The sequence below is a fragment of the Anas platyrhynchos genome, chromosome 5, assembly GCF_047663525.1.
Source record: "Anas platyrhynchos isolate ZD024472 breed Pekin duck chromosome 5, IASCAAS_PekinDuck_T2T, whole genome shotgun sequence".
NCBI classification, from domain to species: Eukaryota; Metazoa; Chordata; class Aves; order Anseriformes; family Anatidae; genus Anas; species Anas platyrhynchos.
This window is the reverse complement of record NC_092591.1, coordinates 4,022,720-4,042,390: the sequence shown is the minus strand read 5'-3', so window position 1 is coordinate 4,042,390 and position 19,671 is coordinate 4,022,720. Positions and strand designations below refer to the sequence as shown.

Below are 19,671 nucleotides of genomic sequence, written 5' to 3'. Positions count from 1 at the left end.
GGGAAGCCTCAGGCCGGTTGCACACGGCCCCGCCCCGTTGCTAGGATACCGCGGGGGTGGGCGTGGCCTCGTTGCCATGACAACACGGAGGGGCGGGGCTTGGTCGCCATGACAACGGAGCGCCCCTCCCTCCCCCGCGGGCTGTGAGCCTTTGCGCTGATTGGCTGGGAGGCGGAGGGCGGGGCTAAGAGGGAGGGGCGTGGCCTCGGCGGCGCAGGCGCAGTACGGGTTGGGGGGGAGAGGCGGCGGTTTCCGTTGGCGGCGCGCGCGCAAGATGGTGAGGGGGGCGCGCGCCGCCTGAGGGGGGGGGGGGGGCGCTCTGTGAGGGGACAGCGCGGCGGGGCTGGGGGGGGGGGGGGGCGCAGGTTTTTGGGGAATAACGCCAAAAGTGGGATATCTGCGAGGGGTTTGGGGGCGGGGGGAAGGAGAGCTGCCTCCTCCCAGCCGGTATCGGGGGGAAGGAGTGTGGTGGTCGGATAAAAGCAGGGAAAACTGAAGGGGTTAAATAGCGCTCGGGTTGTGGTACCTCAGCTGTGCTGGGACACCTCAGGAGGGGTTGTGTGGTAACCTGGCAAGTCCCTTCGCTAAAAACGCCTCGAGGTACAGCTGTTCTGTCAGGAAAAGTCTTAATATGGTAATAAATTTACAAATACACCGACAGGAGCAAGCTGGAGGTGGGAAATCGTTTTTACCTCGTCAGGCCAGCTCGCTGCTGAGGTGATGATGGTGTGTGTGTGTGTGTGAAACGCTGCTCAGGAAATGGCAGGGGCTGGCTCGGTGCAGGCGAGGAGATTGCGTGTGCAGTGGGAGATAACCTGCTTGTGAAACCCTCGCTTCCTTCCCCATCCCCAGCGGGGAGACTGCTGGAGCCTTCTCTGGGCATTGCTGCTGAAAACTTGGGCTCGAGGAAAAAAAAAACACGGCTTTTTGGCAGTGTCTTAAATGTGTTGCGTGTGTAAATCTCAAAAGTTCAGTTAATGCTTTTTGGGTAAAAAAGCAGTGGCCCTTGACAATGATCTGTCTTCTGAAATGTCAGCAGTAGTTCCTATTTCTTTAAATGCTTACATTACTTTAACCAGTTCACTGGCACCGTGAAGGGCTTCCTAATGGTTTATTTCACAAGTGAAGTCCTGAAATAACATTTTTTTTTGCTTCTAAGAACTATCTATCAGAAACAGGAATCCCTGATCTAAAAACAAAAACATCCCGCTTCAGGAGTAGCTAAAAATTTTATAACTAACCTTGTGGCTTTGAGGACAGATAAAAGAACAGATAAGCAGCTTTTTGTTCTTAAAACTTGCCTTCATGCATGGTTTTTCTGGTTTAAGTATGTGTTCGGAAACTTTAGACAAGTGCTTGTAGTTCCACCTCATAAGAACTGTGGGCAGATGTGCATGACATGGGATTTTTTTTTCAGTGTTACTAGAAAGATTTCCCTTATCAGTCCCTCTCCTCTGCTGTTTCCCTTTTGTAGAGTGAATCTCTGGTGGTTTGTGATGTTGCTGAAGACCTGGTGGAGAAACTGAGAAAATTCCGGTTTCGTAAAGAAACCAACAATGCTGCCATTATAAGTAAGTTTAAAACACAACTGGCCAAAGCTGCAAGATTTTGCAGAAAATCTTCTCTTCCTTCCTGTGTAATTTTGTTGCTGTAACAGGTAAACGTGATCCAGGAGACTATTACTGCTATGAATTTCAGTACCTTCCATTCTGCCTGTAATTTTAACAGTAGAAAAACACAGTTTTAAGGAGAGAAGGCTTGGCTTCGTCTGCTCTTAGCAGAGTTTTTGTAGCTAGCTGTGGCTCAGAGTCCATGTCTGGCTGTAAAATGATAGCAAAAAAATGTCAGGGCATGGTCACTTTCAGTTCATAAATTTTGTAGCCTTTAAGTAGGAGAGTTTAACGCTTGTTTTTGTAATTTGAAAAAAGCTTATTGCTGTGAACAGCCTTAGGCTGTACTGCTTTTGCCTTCAGGGATGTTGTGAAGCCTTGGGTTAGGAACTGAAGAAACAGAGCAGATGAGGAACGTGCTTGTGTGTGTGTTAAAAAGCTTTATGCATGCATTGTATAAATCAGTTGAAAGTTGATCTGTGTTTTGTTTTGATTTGTAGTGAAAATCGACAAGGATAAGCAGTTGGTGGTACTGGATGAGGAGCATGAGGTTTGTTAAATGAATTGTAAATAAGAGTATCTTCAGCCTGCAATGTATTGTTGTCTCTAAGGTACTGCCTTAGTTTCAAATTGTTATCAAACTCTTAATCTAATTTGGGTCATGAGCTTATTTAAATGCATGGTCACTCTGCATGTAAAGCACAGCACTATTAATAGTGGGACTGCACAGAAACAATGGATTTGATTAATGGCGCAGAAGATAAGTTATTTTAGAGCTGTTCTTGTACGACTCTGTAGGAAAAAGGCACCTTTGGCACCTGCTGGCTTTTGGAAGAGCGCTCTGCAGCATTTCTCCGTGGATCTGCATATGTGGCTTCGAACTGGTCTGCCATCAATTAGAGGCTAGGGTTGCTAATCCTCTGCAGATCCTAAATTTGATAGGTGGCATAATAAGGTCAGCCCAGTGGGTAGTGTTTCTTAATGGTACGTAGGGCAAAATGAAATCCTTGCAAGGGATTTGAGCATTAACCGCAGCTCTTACTCCCTACAATGTAGAAATGAATGCAGTGTTTGAACAGGACGGGGACTCTCTGCTTGCACAAGGAGCAGTTTTTCAAAAGCACCTTTTATGTAGCGGATTTTAACGGGTACTTTTTTGGGTGTGCTTGCTTACTTCTGTTTAATGCTAGAGTAAGAAAACCACAGTAGCTGCCAGCGCATCGAGCCAGAGCCAAAATGTTTTCTAAACTCATTATGCCTAAAATAGGAATGATTATTCATGCTAACATTAATTCTGTGCTTAGTCATAGGGATTTCTTAGCAGGCAAGCTTTCCTAAACTGCTCTAGTAACTTGTACGAGAGATCGTTATCAGTTAAACCATAGATGTGTATCTAACTTACAGGTGTTTCGCTATCCCACTCTTCTGCTTTAGCCTTCAGTTACACCCTGGAGTACAAGTTAATTTGTTCAAATATTTCTTTTGTTTAACGTTACCAGGGTATTTCTCCTGATGAGCTAAAGGATGAACTGCCCGAGAGACAACCTCGATATCCTTCTTGTGCTGCTGGTGTTTGGCTTACTCCTGGAAGCTGTTCAAGATGTTCAAAGTTGGACTTCACCTTTTTAGGCCAATACTTGCCTGTAGCGAGCCTTCAGTAATATTTTATCTGTGAGGTATCCTAGGGATCAGTTCTCACGATGCACTGGCTGGTTGTCCCACTTAAAGACTTACTCAAGCAATGACCGATACAGTTAAGCCTTTCCCAAGACTTTATTTCCTTTTAAACCATGCTCTGTAACATTTGGGGAAGTGAAGCCATGCTGCTGTTAATGTCAAGAAGTGAGTAAATTGTGCCAGTTTCGTATGTTGCTACTTACAGACAACTGCCTGGGTAGGATCCCTTTTGCTACAATCTCAGCACGTGCCCCTTGCTGTTTTGCTGCGGTTACTGGGCTTGGGAGTCCTGTAGGGATTCTTCCCTAAATCACGTGCATGTACTAAAAGAGGTGGGAGGGGGGGGGGGGATGCAGGAAGGGAGAAGAGCAAGGGGAGAAGTAAATTATTCTTTATAACTAGGTGAAGTAAGAGGGGTCCTTAAGTTACAAGTGAAGAAAATATCCCCATCCAGTATCCTCAGAAGGTGGCTGGCCATGTGCCAGGTGCTGTTCTGAATCTTTCCTTTCATGACCACGGTGCAGTAGGAGGCTGTAAAGCAGGAATCTGAGCTAAAACTTGAGGTCAAATTTACCAAAACACCTGAAACGATGAAGTGCTTGGTCTGCAAAGAAATCCAGGAACTTAGTGGTGGGTGTGGGAAGCCTTTTCACAAAGCTGGGGTAGGAAAACTTGCAATGAAGGGGTGATTTTAGCTTTCTGATGTGAAGCAGTAGTACAAAGATGACCTTTTCCCCCCAGCTGCAGTAGAAGTTGGTAAAAACAGGCGGGGCCAATTCTGGAAGTCAAATATGGAAGTGAAAATAAAAGACACTGAGACTAATTAGCAAAATTGAGGCATCTGGAGCGCGTGACTTAGTTGTGCCTGCCTCAGGCTCTGCTCATTGAGGATTATATCCTAACAAAACAATTGTTTTCCTAGTTTCTTTAACCTCAGAAAAAACATTTATTGTGTATAGTTACAAGTATCAGCATGAAGATGGAAGAGTTTCCTACCCGCTGTGCTTTATCTTCTCCAGTCCAGTAGGTGAGTGAATATTGAATGGTAGCTGCTAAGTGCTGTCAATTTGGGGGTGTTCTTTGCGATCGAAGTGCTTAATGCTCAAGTAATGCTTCAGATGTCTGAGTTTATGCCAGTGCTGGAATCATGGTGCCGTGAGGGACTTGGGAAGGAGGATAGAAGAGATCCTTTCTCTTCCGTTTCTGAAGGCTGAACAGAAATGTTACTTTCCTGCATCGCTCTCCAAACGGTGCATCTAAATGTGCCCGCTGTGATCTCAGCGGCGTGTTCAGCAGCGTTTTCCTGTAAGTGAAAGGAGCCTGGAGTGCTCTGCATCTGTTCGTGTAGATGTAGCCTCATGTGTTTCCTGTTGGCTTCCCCTCAAATCTTGCGGAGGTGTCAAAATATGACCAGACTGAGCTCAGGAAATGAGCGAGGAGAGAGCTAGAAGATGCCACCTCTGTTTCTGAAGGCTTTTGGACACCTCTGTCCGTCTTGGGATGTCAGCAACTAGGCGGGAGGCAATTCCTCTCCTTCAGGGGAGCCTGCGTCTACCTGAGAGAGGACTGGGACATTGTAGAAGGGTTAGGGTGGAGGTGAAGAGGGTTTCTTTGAGGATCTGTACGTGATGGGCAGCAACTCAGCAGCGCTGTGCTGTGGAGGTGTAAAGGACTGTCACAAGTGCAGATGCACAGAGAGCTGTGCAGTTTTAATAGGAGCCAGAGAACCTGTGACTTGCTTTGCACTTACAGAGCTGAATTGCTCCCGTGGCTTCCCTGTGTGTTCTGAATCGTCACAGGGCAGCTCGCTGCTCTCAGTGGATTATCCTCATGATCCTCCAGGAGATAACCTGCATTGTGTTACCCTTCATCACTCAGAACTAGGGTAGCCAGGCAGCTAATAGCAACTTCTGTAGTTACTGGAGCATCTTTGGATGTATTGAGTGTTATTTCTTTCCAGAAGGACAGATGTTTTGTGACTTAGGGCAGCAGTAAGAAGCTTCCTGGGAGACTTGGCAATAGCAAAGCAGGCAAGCAAACCTCTAGTACTTTAAAAAAAAGATAACTGAGGCAATGTTCTTTATGGGATATAAAACTTATAAGTACGCTTGTATGTAGAAACTTCTAAATGAGAAGCTTCTAAAGAAAAGAAAATCTTTTCTCAAGGTTTTCTGTTTCAAAAAATTTCCTGCACAGTAAGCTAGGTGTTAGACTGATACTGCAGTCAGAAACAATGAACCATTAGCTAGGACTCGTGAGCAGCCAGTTACCTTCAGCTGTGGCTGAAATTTGGGGGGAAAAGACAACATTCAAACTGCCTGGGTTTGTTCTTAGTGCGATTTTAGCTCAAAGGCATATGCTGTAAAGATCCATAGGAGTATAACTAGCAGAGCCTTGGGAATCTTCCAGAAATAGCAGGATGGCAAAGAATTGGATGTAATGTAATCAGCACGCTACTGCAGCAGTGGGAATTACTGCTTTGCTGGCTGTTTTGTTCTGAACTGTGATTCTATTTGCTGCAATATTTGATGTTTCTAAGCAGAAATACAGATGTGTGTTGAGACCACCAATTGAACCTGTGTAACTATGCTGTCAGGAAATGCTTTTCAAGTGCCAAATATGAAAGTATGAGCAAGGCTGATACAGTACATTAAGAATTAGGTCACTTTCCTGAATGAAAAAGTGGCCTAATTCAGCTTTCAGTTTGGATTTTTTTGAAATCTTTTGAGATATTACAGTTGAAATAACCAAGCACTTTTTTTTTTTCTCCCCACACAACTACAGGATGTAAGCCTGAACAGCAGATGATGTATGCGGGGAGCAAGAATAAGCTTGTACAGACAGCTGAACTCACTAAGGTAATGCTTGACTAGTTGAAGTAACCGTCCCTCCTCTACATGCATATTGCAGAAGCTGTTTTGTGTCTTGCTTGAAATCAAAACAAGGATGTTATGAGACCTTGTAATTAAAGCGAATAAAGTCAGTTTTGGGAAGACTGAAAATAGCAGCATATTTGGGGATTTCTGGATTTTTAGGGGACAGGAAGAACGACGTTCCAAAAAGTAGCTGTGTAACTGAAATGTCATTTAGTAAGAGATATCTTCACTGTGGGGAAGCAGTATGTTAATGAGCAGTATACACTGAAGCCTTAGAATTCTGTGGACTAGTTTTGTTGCATGGGTTTGCATGTTTACAGACTATAGCCATCAGAATATATAACAAGTGCCAAGTGCTGAACAATTCTAAATGCTCCTGTGTTTGCCTCCTCCACTATTGGCACCTGGTTTTCTCAAAATTTTAGTTCTGACCAATAAAACTAAATAGATTAAATGGTCGCTTCAGGCTTTTCATAGTGTGAAATGATTTCACAATCAACACCATTCCCTTTCAGTCTTCCTTGACTGAGTACTTTAACATCCCATTAGAAATGTGCATTAGGGCAAAAGCAGAACTGTGAACATCTACCTCTTGTACCTCTTAAGAAAGACCTCTCTTTTTAAAGTTAGACTAAGTTGACAGGAGTAAATGAGAGGGAAGCAGAAGCTGATGCAGAAGTAGTATACCTACAGCCCCAAGGAAACCTTTTTAAGGTCTGAGAACTCCAACATCTGAAAGAAAGGGAGAAGAATTTCAGGAGGAGACAGGCAGTTGGTTCTGGTGAGTGAGGAGGAAGACTTGGTGGGAAGGCAAAAGCCTGGGGACTAGCTGTGTTGGAGTGGCTACCGCTTGTCAAGTGGGAGAATTGGTTTGGTCTGAAGTACTTTTGAATGAAAGCCTCAGTGGGCACAGAAGTCCATGATTATTTTCCTTCTGGTGCTGGTCCTAGCCTGTCTCCAGTTCAGGGTGTTCGCTTGCTCTTTAAATGTGCTTTATTCCTTTCCATCACTGAGCCCTGCTTCACTCTAGCTAATGCCGTGACTTCTTCCTGGTGTTATTTCTGCATGTGAGCTAAGGCCTGTTATTTTCCTCTGTGGCTTGCATATTAGCTTGGCTTCTATTAAGCTGTTCCATGTCTATAACGTGGAATTTTGTTCCCCTCACACCCTGCCCTGCCCTAAATCTTTTACTTTAAAAGTCAGCATTAATTGGTAGCATTACTGCCTGAATACAAGGAGCAGTGTCCAGAACTCAGTCCATCAGAGCTGGAAAATGATACAAACCCTGAATTCTTTTGTGAAGAGGATTAAAATGGTAAAATGACTGTAGGCAGGACTAGCTATGAGCTCGTTCCAAACAGCAGGTTCCCTGAGAAGCTTGTTTTGAGAGTCCTGCAAAAAGCCATCTGGTCAGCTGGCTTAAATGTGCTTTTTTACAGCTATGTACTCTATAAACTTATCAGGATAAATAAACCTATTTCAGCAGTAAATCGATTATTTTCAGTGTTGTCGAAACAGGAACAGTAGACTAGAGGAAAGTATTTTACTGCTTTCATTGTGTAGAAGAACATTCTTGAAGACCTGTGGATTTTACTTGCTGGACTCTTCTGAAAAGATTACCTGCTTGTGGGCATCTCCAAGGCTCCTTTTAGCAATACAGAATTTACCTACCCTCTCATCAAGGCTATTAAAATCAGAACTGAAGTCACTTGTCCACATGGAGCATAAGGAATTTATTGGCTTCTTTGGTCTTGTTTTTTTTTTGTTTGTTTCAAGGCTGTGTTAAAAGTTTAAGATAAGCACAAAGCGTTAGGTTGGTGCTGTTTATGAGCCTTCTATTCTGAGATTTTCCAACCTTGTTTCTTACATTGCAAACATGTTGCTGGATGCTATGGATTTACTGTAACTCATAGAAAAAATAACTATCTTGTACTGAGAATGCTTTCAAAACTTTAGGCTTAATTCAGTCTGGAGGTTAAATTCATTTTTGTTGTTCAAATAGACAATCCTCTTGCTTAGATATTTAAGGAAGACTATGTATGAGGTGGTGCAATTTCAGAGCAACTTTAAAATGTAGTAAATGTGCTGTTCTCAGATATATTTTTAAACAACAAGAATGATGTCTAGAAACAGGAGCTGCAGAATTTTTAACTTGTCAAGTTACTAATATTCCTGGCTGCTTAGTCTATTTTCTGCTTAGTATATTTTCAACTGATGTTACATTAGTCTAATAATCCATTCATGCAAGAAAGCAAGTGGAAACTCTTTAACTTGGTTACTGGTTTATTACAGCTCAGACAACTTGTGTGGAAAGCTCTTGATTGCTTTTTATGCTTATATTTTGAAGTACCAGCACGTCAAATATTTACGTGACACAATTTTGTTTAGGTATTTGAAATAAGAAATACAGAAGACCTAACTGAAGAATGGCTGCGTGAGAAACTTGGCTTCTTCCATTAAGAAAACCTCTGTAATAAGTATTTATGTACCATCCTGATAATACTGGAACCAGACATGAATACTTACATCTAAAAATGCACTGTATTTACATCTGTTTCCTGCAGTACATCTCTTGTGCAAAGTTTGTGCAAAGAATAGCAGGTCTGTCTCCTTGAAGTAACAAATCTTTGCAGGTGTTTCCTTATGTGTACCTGTTAAAAGGGAATACTTCTCTGCAGGGAATCCTTTTGCACTCTTGTGACTAATATTTCTATAACTAAAATCGTTCAGTTCGGGATTTATAGCTATATACAACCATAATTTGGAAGCTGACGCTAACTTTTCTGAGCTACAGATGCATCCTAATGAGGTATACTAGCCATTTATATGCAAAAATCATGTACTGTCACTTACTCGTCAGAATTTTTGACCTCATGTCTTCTCAATTTTGGAAACTATTCCCTGGAAGCAGTTAGTATTAAAAAGACAAAACCCTTGTACAGCAAACCCATCCATTTATCCCTTCATTGAGTCCATATGAAATTTCTCAAGTTCTCGGAACTAATTTTTGTCATTCCAGTAATTCCTCAGCTGACTGAGTCAATCTTAACTAAATTTCAGGGCAAAGCTTTGTCCAGTTCTCATGCTAATGCAGTCTTGCAGGAACTAGAAGATAACTAAGGGCTGAATTACAACTCTGGTTGCTTTCATACCAGATGTCTTGCGCATATGACACTGTTAAGAAGTTTACCTCTGCTCATTTCCTCTTATACGAACACCTGTTAATACTGTGTGCCTTTAATTTGTTAGCTTTAAAATGACTTGAGAATTTTACACTGCCACTTATTACGAATTTGGTAAAATCTTTGTTAAAGAATCCAAGTAACATTTTTTCCTAGTGCCTAGTGTTGCAGTTGACATCTGTAAAACAAAAGCTAACCTCATTTTCCTTGAAATTTCAGTCATCTGCTCCATTTGTAGGAGTCTGGGAGGTTAAAGCTTTTCATGATACTGAATGATTTATATCTCTTTTTGTTACAGAAGTTGGCCACGCAGAGCTTTTTGAGTATTTTAATGACAGTCTCTAACTTTCTTAACTGCTTGTTGGTCAAAAGTACATTCCAAGTGAAGCTTTTGCATAAGTGGTGATTTGATTTTCATTTACTTACGGTTCATCTCTTTGAAACAGTAAAGATTCTAATGTGAATATAGTATTTAACTTTTATAAATGACGAGTCTTTTTACAGGTCTGTTTTATAATGAGTAGAATAGTTGTCTGATAGGGGACATCATGTTCAGCCAATGCAGTGGCAAAAGGAGTACTCGTGACAGTATCTCACTATCTTGCTCATGAGTGTTTGTTGTGCTACTGAACAAGAATCTGCGTAAGAGCAGCTTCCTGTTGATAACACACCTTAAAATACAGCTGCCCTAACAAATTTCTTTGGTGAGAAGGAATGCAGTGTTAAATTTGGAGGCCAGTATTTCATGCTGTGAAACCTTTGCTGAAAGGAGGTCTATTTTTTGTTTGTAAACATATGTTGTGTTAGCGGTTTTAACACTAATTCCTGTAAGATCACAAGGAATTTATTTGCAGGGGTCCTCAGTGTTGGTATCTCTCTTCTTAGTTTGATGTTACTGCTCATTTATTTGTATACAAATCTGACTTGAGAGGAGCTCTTCAAAATACATGCTAGGATGATTCAATTAAATCGATCTTTCAGTGCTGGAAGAAAATGCTTGTAATTAAAATTAAATTTCTCTTAACGTATTGAACTGGAAAAAAAACATTTCATTTCCCTGGACACAAAATGTTGATTATGAAACTGTTGCTCGGTCTTTCTGTACTAGAGATCAATAAAAAATTACTTTTTTGATGAACATTGTAGAAATAAGACTGGCTTAAAAGGGATGTTAGTCACAGTCTCAGTCTTGAAACAGCAAAAATCTCGTTCTCTTAGCGTTGTGCTAAAGGTAAGGCATGTCAAAGTACAGGGTGGGTGAGGGGAAGCTACCACTTGTACCGTTCAGCTTGATTTTCAGTGGGAAAACTGGATTAATAATCTCTGCCATTGTACTTTGTACACTGGGGGGCTGCCAGCATCCAACTGCTGCTTGCAGAAGTCTCAACAACAGTGGCTGTAAAGGGGCCTCTCTCTGGAGGAGGAGGAAGGAGCTGCTGCAGTCAGATGGGTGAGCCTGGCTCTGCATCTCTGGATCCCTCCCCCTTCTGCCAAGCAAACTCTGCTACTAAAGATGATGTCCACGTGCTGGAAGTCTTCAGTCAGAGTTCTTCTTTGCCATTCACTTTGTGTGTGCTTGGTGCCTCCGCTTAAGGACTTTCTGCCCTGGGTGCTGCCCCTCGAGTCTGGTAGAAAGCCACCAAATCCTGTTGGGAGTGCTAAAGCCCACGTTTGTGTGGGAGACGATGTTGACGCTGCTCAGCCCACCAGTATTAGTCGAACAGCCTTGCTTGGTAGCTGTGCCTCCTTCCCTTCTCTGAGCTGGGGAAGTGAGGAAGCAGCTGCAGGTACTTGAAGAATGAGTGTGCAGAGGATGTTTGCTATTCTAGGCTTGTTTGTGGCTTCCTTGTTTCTAAAGCAGTGCTTTGGCACAACTCTCTGCTGCTTTCTGTCCTAGGCCCTTGAGATATAGATAGTGCTAATACTTGGTTAAACAAAGACATCAATTATACCCAAATCCGTCCGGCACAAATATTTGTTTTCATATTTTCCCCACCTTATCCGTAGAAGTGTGTTTTTCTTACTGCTGCCCACCTAAGAGCAGCAGGAGGCAGATGTGTCCGTGTTCAGAAGGCCAGTGCGTTCTGACTGTGCTTTCCTATTGAGTTGCCTGTCTGTGAAGACGCTTGTCTTGAATTTTCAGATCTCTAAAGAGGGTTCAAGCAACAAATCATGATGCCATTTATGGGAGCCTTTGTAGCTAAAGGTCTGAGAGTCAGCATTTTCCATGGTGAACTCCTATTTTTCAGGAGTTAGTGAGTTGGCCATAAAATCCTTGGCCCAGAGTTAAACGTAAAGGTCTTTCACAAAGAGAGACTTGCCACAATAAACTTGTTTTGTGATAAATATCGAATAGCTGGCTGGGATACAGCTCTTGCAATCCTGTTAATTGATGGTAAGCTGAACTGAAGCATGAGTTTGCATGGAAATCCAATAAAATGAACTTGTACTGTTCAAATATTTTTTAACAAAGTTTAAATGCTGATGTTTGACGGTTTAAGTGTGTTTCTAGAATCATGAATGCTGTTCCGATTTATTAGAAGAGGCAATGCGGGTGTTGACACCATTCCACTTCTCCAAAGGAGCATCTTAAGCATTTGTACCAATATTCCATTTTTTTGTACCTTTAACTGTAAAATGGTCCAGAAACAATGTTAAACTGAAACCAGGGGTCTGAGTCAAACGGGCAAAAGCAAGGGATGCTGACTGTCCCTAGCTTCATTGTGCTCAAAAGACATTTTAAGCAACATTTCTTGATACGTCCATCTAGTAGCTGTGAAATGGAGGCGTAATGGGACACAAGAAGTGAAACTCTTGCTTTTGCTACGTGATCCAGACTCGATGTGACGTGTCAGGGTTGGCACCAGTGCTGCAGGTGGGAAACAGTGCGGGTTTGTGGCCAGTCTTGGGAACTCGACAATTCCATGAAGCTATCAGTAACCAGTACAACTTCCATATGCTGTTTAGTCTCTGCTAGTTCACCTTGCATGTTTACTTTAAACCAAATCTTTTTTTTTTTGCTAAGCATGGTGCTTGTATTGGTTTAAATAAAATGTTTAATTAAGAGGTGCTGTCTCACTGTTTTAATTGCAAAGTAGCACATCAAGCACAGGGGTGTGTGGGGAGGGGTCAGTGCTATTAGGCGTGATGCTTCTCCTCAGCTTCCTGGAGTTTGCTTTGAACTTGTAGCGTGGTCTCTGGTCTTAAATATGCTTCCTCTGTGGCTCTTCTGCATGTAAGGATTCCTCTTTCCACCTGTGATGAAGGGTGGCAGGAGGGGGGCGGACAGGGCAGCTACAGGATTTGTCAAGGAGACCCCATGGCCTGAAGGAGACAAAGGAACTCAGTTGTACCTCTTCCTTTTTTCACTTGTTGGCTCATCTCTTTCCTGCCCGAGAGACCACTAAGTGAAGTTGATCAAAGTATTCCCTTTCCTTGTTCTTACTGTTGTTGTTTTTTTCTTCTTGATTTTTTGGAGATTTTTTCCTGCTTTGTTGAAAAAAACTACTAAAGATGATCCAAAGAATTCAGCCTCAATAGCTGGCATTGTTCCTGCCAGTGCTGAAGAACAGAATTAATGGGCCACGGGTTAAATGTGATAGAAGGAACCCCTTTCTCCCTCGGGTGTGGGCAGCTCTGTGTGAATCTAGCAGCTGTGAAGTTGGATGCACACCTGCTGCAGTGCATCTGCCTCTTGAAGGGTTTCTTGGTCACCCGAGTGTGTCGCAGCAAAATCTGTTGCCAAAAAGTTCTAAGGAAGTGGCTAAGATGCTGTGGGAAAAGAATGGCTCTCAAGAATAACGCTTGATTAAAGGGAAGAAAGAAAAAAGGATAGGAATAAAAAGGTCTCGCAGTAGAGAGAGGTCACCTGGGCAGTTCCGTGCTGTTCTCTGTTGTCCGTTGAGTATGGTTAACTAATAAATGAGGAGATAGCTTGCTGAGACTAAATGATCAAAATAGTTGGGGAAAAAAAGCTGACTACAATGAATTACAGGAAGGTCTCGGGATATGAGCTGGAGGGCAGCTGCTCTCGTTCAGGGAAGGTCATTGACTCGTGATAGTTGTATGAAAGCATCAGTTGGGTGCTTCTTGAAGTAAAAGCTAGAGAAGGGAATAGGGAACAAATGGAAAATTCCTGTGCAATAGTACAAATTTTCAATGTGTGTGTAGCAAGAATATCATACACAGCTTGTGCTTTCTCTTCCAGGTGTGTGAATAGGTGGCTGACCCGGGCCTAGGGTGTTTGCTGAGATCTTGGCGTGGCCTTTGGGGGTAAGGCAGGCAGGAAGAGAAATGCAGTCGGTTCTGGAGGAGCTGGGGTAATTGCTGCTCGTGTACGTCAGTCTCCTGGTGCTGAAAAGGGTCAGAGGGTCCTGTGAGTGTGTGTACCTACTACTCCATGTTTCCTGTGGGCTGCAGTACAACCTGGCTTCCCAAAACTCGCCATCTCCTGACAGATGAAGGTCCTGCTATGCTGCGCATGAGCATTTGTGAAAGTAGGGGTTCTGATTTTCAAAATAAATAGGTTCTGGTTTTCAAAATAAACAGTCAGTCTTGGGGAACTGGCAACCTCTATCTGGGCCATTGTGTAAGACACGCAACTTGAATTGTGCTGCGTGCAAGGCTTTGGGAATCTCATTTCCAGCTATGTTTTAATGAACACATCAGTTCCAAAGCATAAGGAACCCTGGGCTTAGCTTCTGATTTCTCCAGTGAATACGCATTTGGATGTCAGGACATTGAAATGTCAGCCATAAGGCCGAGCAGTTACCTACCTCCATTTTTGTCCTAACACTCCATTTTCATTTTGTGGAAAACAGTGAGGGAAAACACCGAAATACAAAGCAGCGAACGTTCCCTGGTCATGGTTAGGACGCTGCTGGCATGTGAAGCTGTATTTACAGCTGTGTAAACTTGGCCACCGCTCCCCCATCAGGCTTCCTTTCCTATCTGCTCTTCCTTTTGGTGATACCGAGGCTCTGTGATCCTCTGGGGACAGGGCTGTGTGGATATGCAGCATCTTCTGCAGCCGTGGCTCGATCTGACCAGATTCTGTGTCTGTCTACTGGACCCATGAAGCGAAGGGCATGATTTTAATACATTTGCATAGATGTAGTAAATCGGCGTGATTGGATTTGTGACACGCTAGGGGGGTTGTTTCCTCTGGGTTATTTGGTAATGTTTCATTCTTTCGGGGACAGCAAACATCCTCTCAGTTAACCTCCTTCACCTTTGGTGGGAAGTGAGGCATCTCGTGCCGAACGTGATGGAGCTCAGCCCAAATGCCTCTGACAGCTCTAGCAGTTCCTCAGCAGGAGACAGAGAGGAGAGGAGAGCAATTATCAGCCAGAAAGACACTGAATGCAGAACAGATGTGAGTGCTGGGAAAGCAGCGGGACTGTCTTTCATGGCAAATTTACTGCTGCGGTGGGGAAGTCCCATCAGGGCTTTGTGAAAGGCACGCTGGTCGCCGTTCCTGCTGGTCCATGCCATGGAAGGCTGCTGGTAGCATGAATGCAGCTTCTCTTCCCTTTCCTGTAGTGCTCGGCTCTACAATTAACATAATGCAGCCTTGAGATCCCCACGCCGTACAGCATCTGCTGTTGTCACCTCTTTCCTACAGAAGACAGGAAGAAAATGGGGCAGAAAATATTCAGTTGAAAGGGAAAGGGGCGCCAGCGATCCTATACATGGACTAAAGGCTGGGAGGGCAGAACTGGAGCAGAAAGTTAGGGGTCAGTGCCCTCATTGAGCTGAAAAAGGAACAGGAGAGGTTTAGCATTTCTTCAGAAAAAGGTCTAATTTTAAATATCTGCCGCTGGAAAATGCTGCTGGATAATTGGAAGAAGAACGTGCCCGCCTGGCCATCTGCTCTGACAGCAGCAAATCCCGGATTGATTTGTGAATGTGATTAATTCAGCCAGGAGGGCTGGATCAAGGGATCAGCTAGAGACAATATTTATACCCTACCCCCAGCTGTGAAAGTGCAGTTGCTTGCTTCGTAAGTACAAAACAAATTGTGCAGCTGTGTTAGTGAAAGAACAAAAATAAAATAGATGCGCTCGCTCAGCAGCCCTTTTTCCTTAGATGTCCCCTTTCCAAGGGCTGTAGGGACAGGCTGACACCAGCCTCCTTTTCCTGGCTGCGAGGTGAAGCAGAGCATTGTCCTTTTACAGAGCTTCTGTGCCTTCATTCCTGCACCGGTGCCGCTGTTGGTCTCCTTGCTGCAGTTCAGTCCCAAGATCGTGAAGTTCCTGGCTCCGTGACCTTGTCCACGTGGACTGGAGAGGCAGACGTGGAGCATGAGTCAGCCGCCCCTCCCTGCTGCTGCTGCCTGAGGCTGCTGATGGGAGCAGCACTGCCGATCCTCAGCAGGAGAACGGCACAGGGCAGCCCGAAAGCTTCTGAACGAGCAGAGGGGGTGGGTTTCTAGCGCTGGTAGGGCCTCGAGCTGATTTGGTAATACCAATACAGCCGGGGAGATCAAAAGCAAGACTTTTAGAAGACTTTAGATGTAGATGAAGGCTTTTGGAAATCCTCCTTAGTGTGACTGAAGTGTGTAAACACACCCTGGACCTGAAGGTGCTGTACCCAAGGCCACGTGGGATGCCTGTGGGAGGACAGAGACCAAAGTCTCCCGTGTCCCACGCTGACTCTTTGTTCTCCCTCCCAAATTTTCAAGCCTGCTGCACGTCTGCTGGGACTGCAGGAGTTTCCTGGGGGTAGTGTGACGTTCTGATAACCAGGCTGCATCTTCTGGCTGCTTCATGAGTCTTCCTGCATTTGGGCAGAGGCAGCAATGACGTTACATCTGGAGGAGTGAATGCCTCATTGCCCCAGTGAGCAGCCGCCTGACCCTACCTGGGTGCAGTCTTACCACCAGCAGTGACTGTGCTCTACTAAAACAATTAGCAGTGGAGCAATTTACAAAGGGGGATTTTGTTTGTTCTCATTACGTGCTAGGTGTGATGCCATCTTAAAATTCCAAGCCTACGGTTTCAGCTTCTCCTTATTCAGCCTGAAATAGCAGCATTTTATTTGGATCAGAATTTAAAGCTGTGGACTGAGGATGGGATTTTCAAAGTCATCACTGCTAGAGCCAGGCTAATGCAGAATGTCTGGAAATTTCCTCTGAATTTGTTAATGAGCAGCCAAATCCCAAAACACATTAGGAAACAGTTCTTGGGAAAAATAAAAAAGCAATTATTGGTCCCTTTGCCCAGCCATGCGCTGATATTATGCCATGGGCTCTGAGTTGCACAGATCCTGCCGTTAACAGGAGCTCTCTAAAGCAAGAGCAAAACAAAGCACCTTGTTGAAAGGACATTTATTATTTGGCCTTTTAAAGGAAAAGTGTTGCCATCTGACAGCAAATGTTGGAGGCATTGAGGCCACAAGTGGGTTCCATAATGAGACGTGGTGAGATGCCTGGCAGCATCTCTGTGTTGAAATTGAGCTTTAAATGTAATTCTTGTTTCTCTTGAGACTTAGTTTCATATACAAAGGATTTTATAACATTAATTAATGTGGTCACATACATAATGGTAGAGTTTAATGAGCTGTTCTAAAGAGTTTGTTATCACAACAGGGAAGGAAGTTTGCCCAGGAAGGGAAGTTGGTGCACTCACAAGTCCAGGGACCTTTTCATCCTACCGATCAGAGATTGGGCAGTGAACCAGCATCCTACATCCTGATGTCTGATGGTGCATAAATGAGGTAAGTGAGAGCAGAGATTGTGTGCTTTTGCTTCTCACGTGTACATAAAAGGTGTGCAGAAACGTGACCTCTGCCACACTGCGTTAGAGGTACTTGGAGAGTCTCTTCTAAATTGTAGAGAAATATTTTTCTCTCCTACGTACCTGGTAAGTGAAGTTTAAATCTATTGAAGCCAGCACCATTTCTGTTACTGAGTTCAATAGCAGTAGATTCTTCTTCTGTAACTGCAAAGTGACTATTTTTCCAGAAATGTTATTTGTGGTGTTGAAGAACACGGCTAACTCATGAATTACTACCCTGATAATTCAGAGAAATTGCTCTGTAACTTTCCATCACGGCTCTCTGTAGTCATGACCTGCCAGAGTCTTCTTTCTTCAGTTAAATCTTCCTTATGAACAGACTGTAGCACGGAATTGTGACTGATTATGTGGCTGTTTTCTGGCAGCAGCAAGTGCTTTAGAGGGATTTAAGATGAAGCGAACAGACACTGACATTTTCCCTTGGGATTCCAATCAGGATTAAACTCGATGAGTCCAGACTAAGAGGAAAGTGCATTAAAAGCTGTAGGCCACCTCCAGATCTCCACTGTCTTTCTTGTATTGATTTTTTGGCTGTTTTATGATTTGTGCAACGAGGAGGACTCGAGAAAGTTCAATCAGAGAGAATTCTGAGCAGATAGTTGGGTGATTTGAGATCCCAAATAAATGCATGAAATGAGAAGCAATTAGGTCATTTTCTACAGAATTTGCATTTCATTTCATTTTTATTACCCTAAAAGGACACTCTCCAATTCAAGAGCTCCTGCAATGAACAAAAATCTTTGTGGTACAGAATTACTGCCTTCCATTTTTCCTGACACGGTAATTGCAGATGAATGGCATGCAAGCATTAGAGGTAACAAAACGGTGCATTCCTTGAGGCAGAACCGGCGTTAATTGCAAATACAAATACGTGACTGACACACCCTGATATTTCTGCTGCTACACGTCCCTGGTAAAACATTCTGTTGTGCACGAACCCAGAACATCATCAGCAACACAGCAGCGCTGCTGCTTATTCAGGTGCAGAACAGTTTGTTTACCTCTTCTGCCCTTGTGCTTCAGCTACCCTGGATCGTATATCCCAAATCATGAGCATCTGCTGTGTCTGGAGTGCCGTGAAGGAAACCTCTCTGCTGCAGCTCTGTTCAAACAGCCCGAGGCTGCTGGCAGCTCGGTGGTGGTGGTCCTGGGTGCTCCCTGACACGCAGCAGCTTGGCAGCATCCTACGGGGGTTCCTCTGCTTAGTTGTGTGTCCTGTGTGGTGGGTGAGCCTGCTGGCTTCTAGCGGGACTCGTGGTGAGCCACATCTCCCTCATGGGCCGTATGAAGAGACCTGGTGCCAAAACATCTCTGGTTCTGCAGGACCTGGCCTAGCCAGGGGGCTCCAGGCACCTGAAACAGGAACCTGTGAAGGCCACGATCTCCAGGCACCTTTTCAAGTAAACAGATGGATTTCTGTGGTCACCGGGGCAGCTCGAGGGCTGCGGGGCGCCCTGTGCTCCCAGCTCTTCCCCTTTCCTGTGCATCTGCTGCGGTTCACTTTTAAAACTGTTTTCTGGGGGTTACATCAAAGTTTTGTGGGTCCTAACGGCACTACTCCCTGCGTGGGAATGGCTCGAGGATGAGGCTTTGTGGGGATCAGCCTCACGTCTGCAGCAGCTCCGGTGCTGCGGGGTCCCCTCTTACTGCGCTGGAGGAAACGAAGCTCCTGCTGATTGCTCGTTGTGAGACTCAGTTAATGGTGTGTAAAGCTTTTTGGCAAATGTCACCAGGAAATATTATTTGCCATTTGGCTGCTGTTAATTTTATGGGATTCGTTATTTGCACAATGTGTCTGGAAGCAATGGTTGCAGGTTTGCTTTATTGCAAAGTATTCCTGCTCAAAACTGGAAGGACTTTTATGTGAAGCTGTGGAAGAGAATTAGTTGAGCTTCTCCTTAAACTATTTGTTTTCTTAGCTTCTTGCTGTTTCCTTTCAGAATACATTGATTGGATAGCAAGAGCTGGCGTTCCTCCTTTCCTGGGCATGACTGGAGCCTGTTCCCAAGCATTTCATCCTAAGGCACGCCTGGCATCCCCCTTGTCTGCAGCCGTACCTCTGCTTGCCGGGTCCCACTGGGGATGTGGGGATGGCACCACGTCAGTTGGCTCCTGGTGCTGCCCCATCCCTTTCCACCTGAAAAGGAAAGGCTCTTTGACTCGACCTTTGGGCCAAATTCCATTTTCAAACTGGATGTTACTGCCATCGCCTTGTTCTTTGGCTTCGGTGTAGTTATCGGAAAGGAAAAAGAATAAAATATAAATAATAAATAAATGAATAATAAATGAATACAATAAAATAATAAATAATAAATAAATGAAAAAAAATAAGATAAAATAAAAGAAGGAAAAGAAAGAAGAAAATAAAAACAAAAAAGAAAGAAAATGGAAAAGAAAAAAAAAAGATAAAAAGAAAAAACAAAACAAGAAAGAAAATAGAAAATGAAAAGCAAAGGAAAGGTAAATAAAGGAAAAAAAGGAAAGGAAAAAGAATAAAATAAAAATAAATAATAATAAGAAGAAAAAAGAA

General features: G+C 43.7%; 1 protein-coding gene across 6 annotated transcripts; it reads left to right on the top strand.

The window, feature by feature from the left end:
- Positions 1 to 133: 133 nt before the first annotated feature.
- On the top strand, positions 134 to 19,270 carry GMFB (glia maturation factor beta). 6 transcript variants are annotated; one of them, XM_072038093.1, is made up of 8 exons: positions 134 to 277; positions 1,475 to 1,571; positions 2,111 to 2,160; positions 3,110 to 3,161; positions 4,234 to 4,314; positions 6,072 to 6,145; positions 16,934 to 17,061; positions 19,082 to 19,220. In XM_072038093.1, exons 1-7 carry the CDS (start codon positions 275 to 277, stop codon positions 17,054 to 17,056), a joined length of 480 nt encoding a protein of 159 aa, XP_071894194.1. In that variant the 5' UTR covers positions 134 to 274; the 3' UTR covers positions 17,057 to 17,061; positions 19,082 to 19,220. The 6 variants fall into 6 exon arrangements, with proteins under 6 accessions (XP_071894194.1, XP_071894197.1, XP_071894198.1 ...); XM_072038095.1 differs by lacking the exon at positions 134 to 277 and adding an exon at positions 431 to 600; XM_072038094.1 differs by lacking the exon at positions 134 to 277 and adding an exon at positions 431 to 674.
- Positions 19,271 to 19,671: the final 401 nt, after the last annotated feature.

Coding starts and splice junctions, on each gene's coding strand:
- GMFB (XM_072038093.1), top strand. Junction 4,315..6,071: donor TATCTTCTCCAGTCCAGTAG/GTGAGTGAATAT, acceptor ACACAACTACAG/GATGTAAGCCTGAACAGCAG. Junction 6,146..16,933: donor AGACAGCTGAACTCACTAAG/GTAATGCTTGAC, acceptor TTATCACAACAG/GGAAGGAAGTTTGCCCAGGA.